The sequence below is a fragment of the Fulmarus glacialis genome, unplaced genomic scaffold (assembly GCF_000690835.1).
Source record: "Fulmarus glacialis isolate BGI_N327 unplaced genomic scaffold, ASM69083v1 scaffold39408, whole genome shotgun sequence".
NCBI classification, from domain to species: domain Eukaryota; kingdom Metazoa; phylum Chordata; class Aves; order Procellariiformes; family Procellariidae; genus Fulmarus; species Fulmarus glacialis.
In genome coordinates, this window is record NW_009228357.1 from 1 (window position 1) to 273 (window position 273).

The following is a 273-nucleotide window of genomic DNA, read 5'->3' on the forward strand; positions in this document are numbered from 1 at the left end:
GCCAGGAGATGAAGCCGAAATTCTGGTGCAAACCGGCAACATTTTACACCTGTGATGCTGACATCGTCATCACCTCGGAGCAGCATCCCGTGGTGCGGTGGGACCGATTCTCCATACAGGACAATCGCGCACAGCAGGTCTTCACGGTGACCATGGAAAGACTGGCCGAGGGGGACGCGGGGACCTACCGCTGCGGAGTGCGAACGCTCAAACTCCTGCGTGATGATAGTGACGATGTGGAGGAGATTGTGTTCACAGGTCAGTAGACGTGGG

The 273-nt window shown here is 57.1% G+C and overlaps 1 protein-coding gene across 1 annotated transcript in view; it reads left to right on the plus strand.

Annotated features, from left to right (window-relative positions):
- Positions 1–8: 8 nt before the first annotated feature.
- The window catches only part of LOC104080911 (CMRF35-like molecule 6), a 3978-nt gene continuing 3713 nt past the window's right edge, over positions 9–273 (plus strand). The window contains exon 1 of the mRNA XM_009583456.1: positions 9–258. Within this exon, the coding sequence (XP_009581751.1) occupies positions 9–258 (250 nt within the window). The remainder of the gene's footprint in view (positions 259–273) is intronic.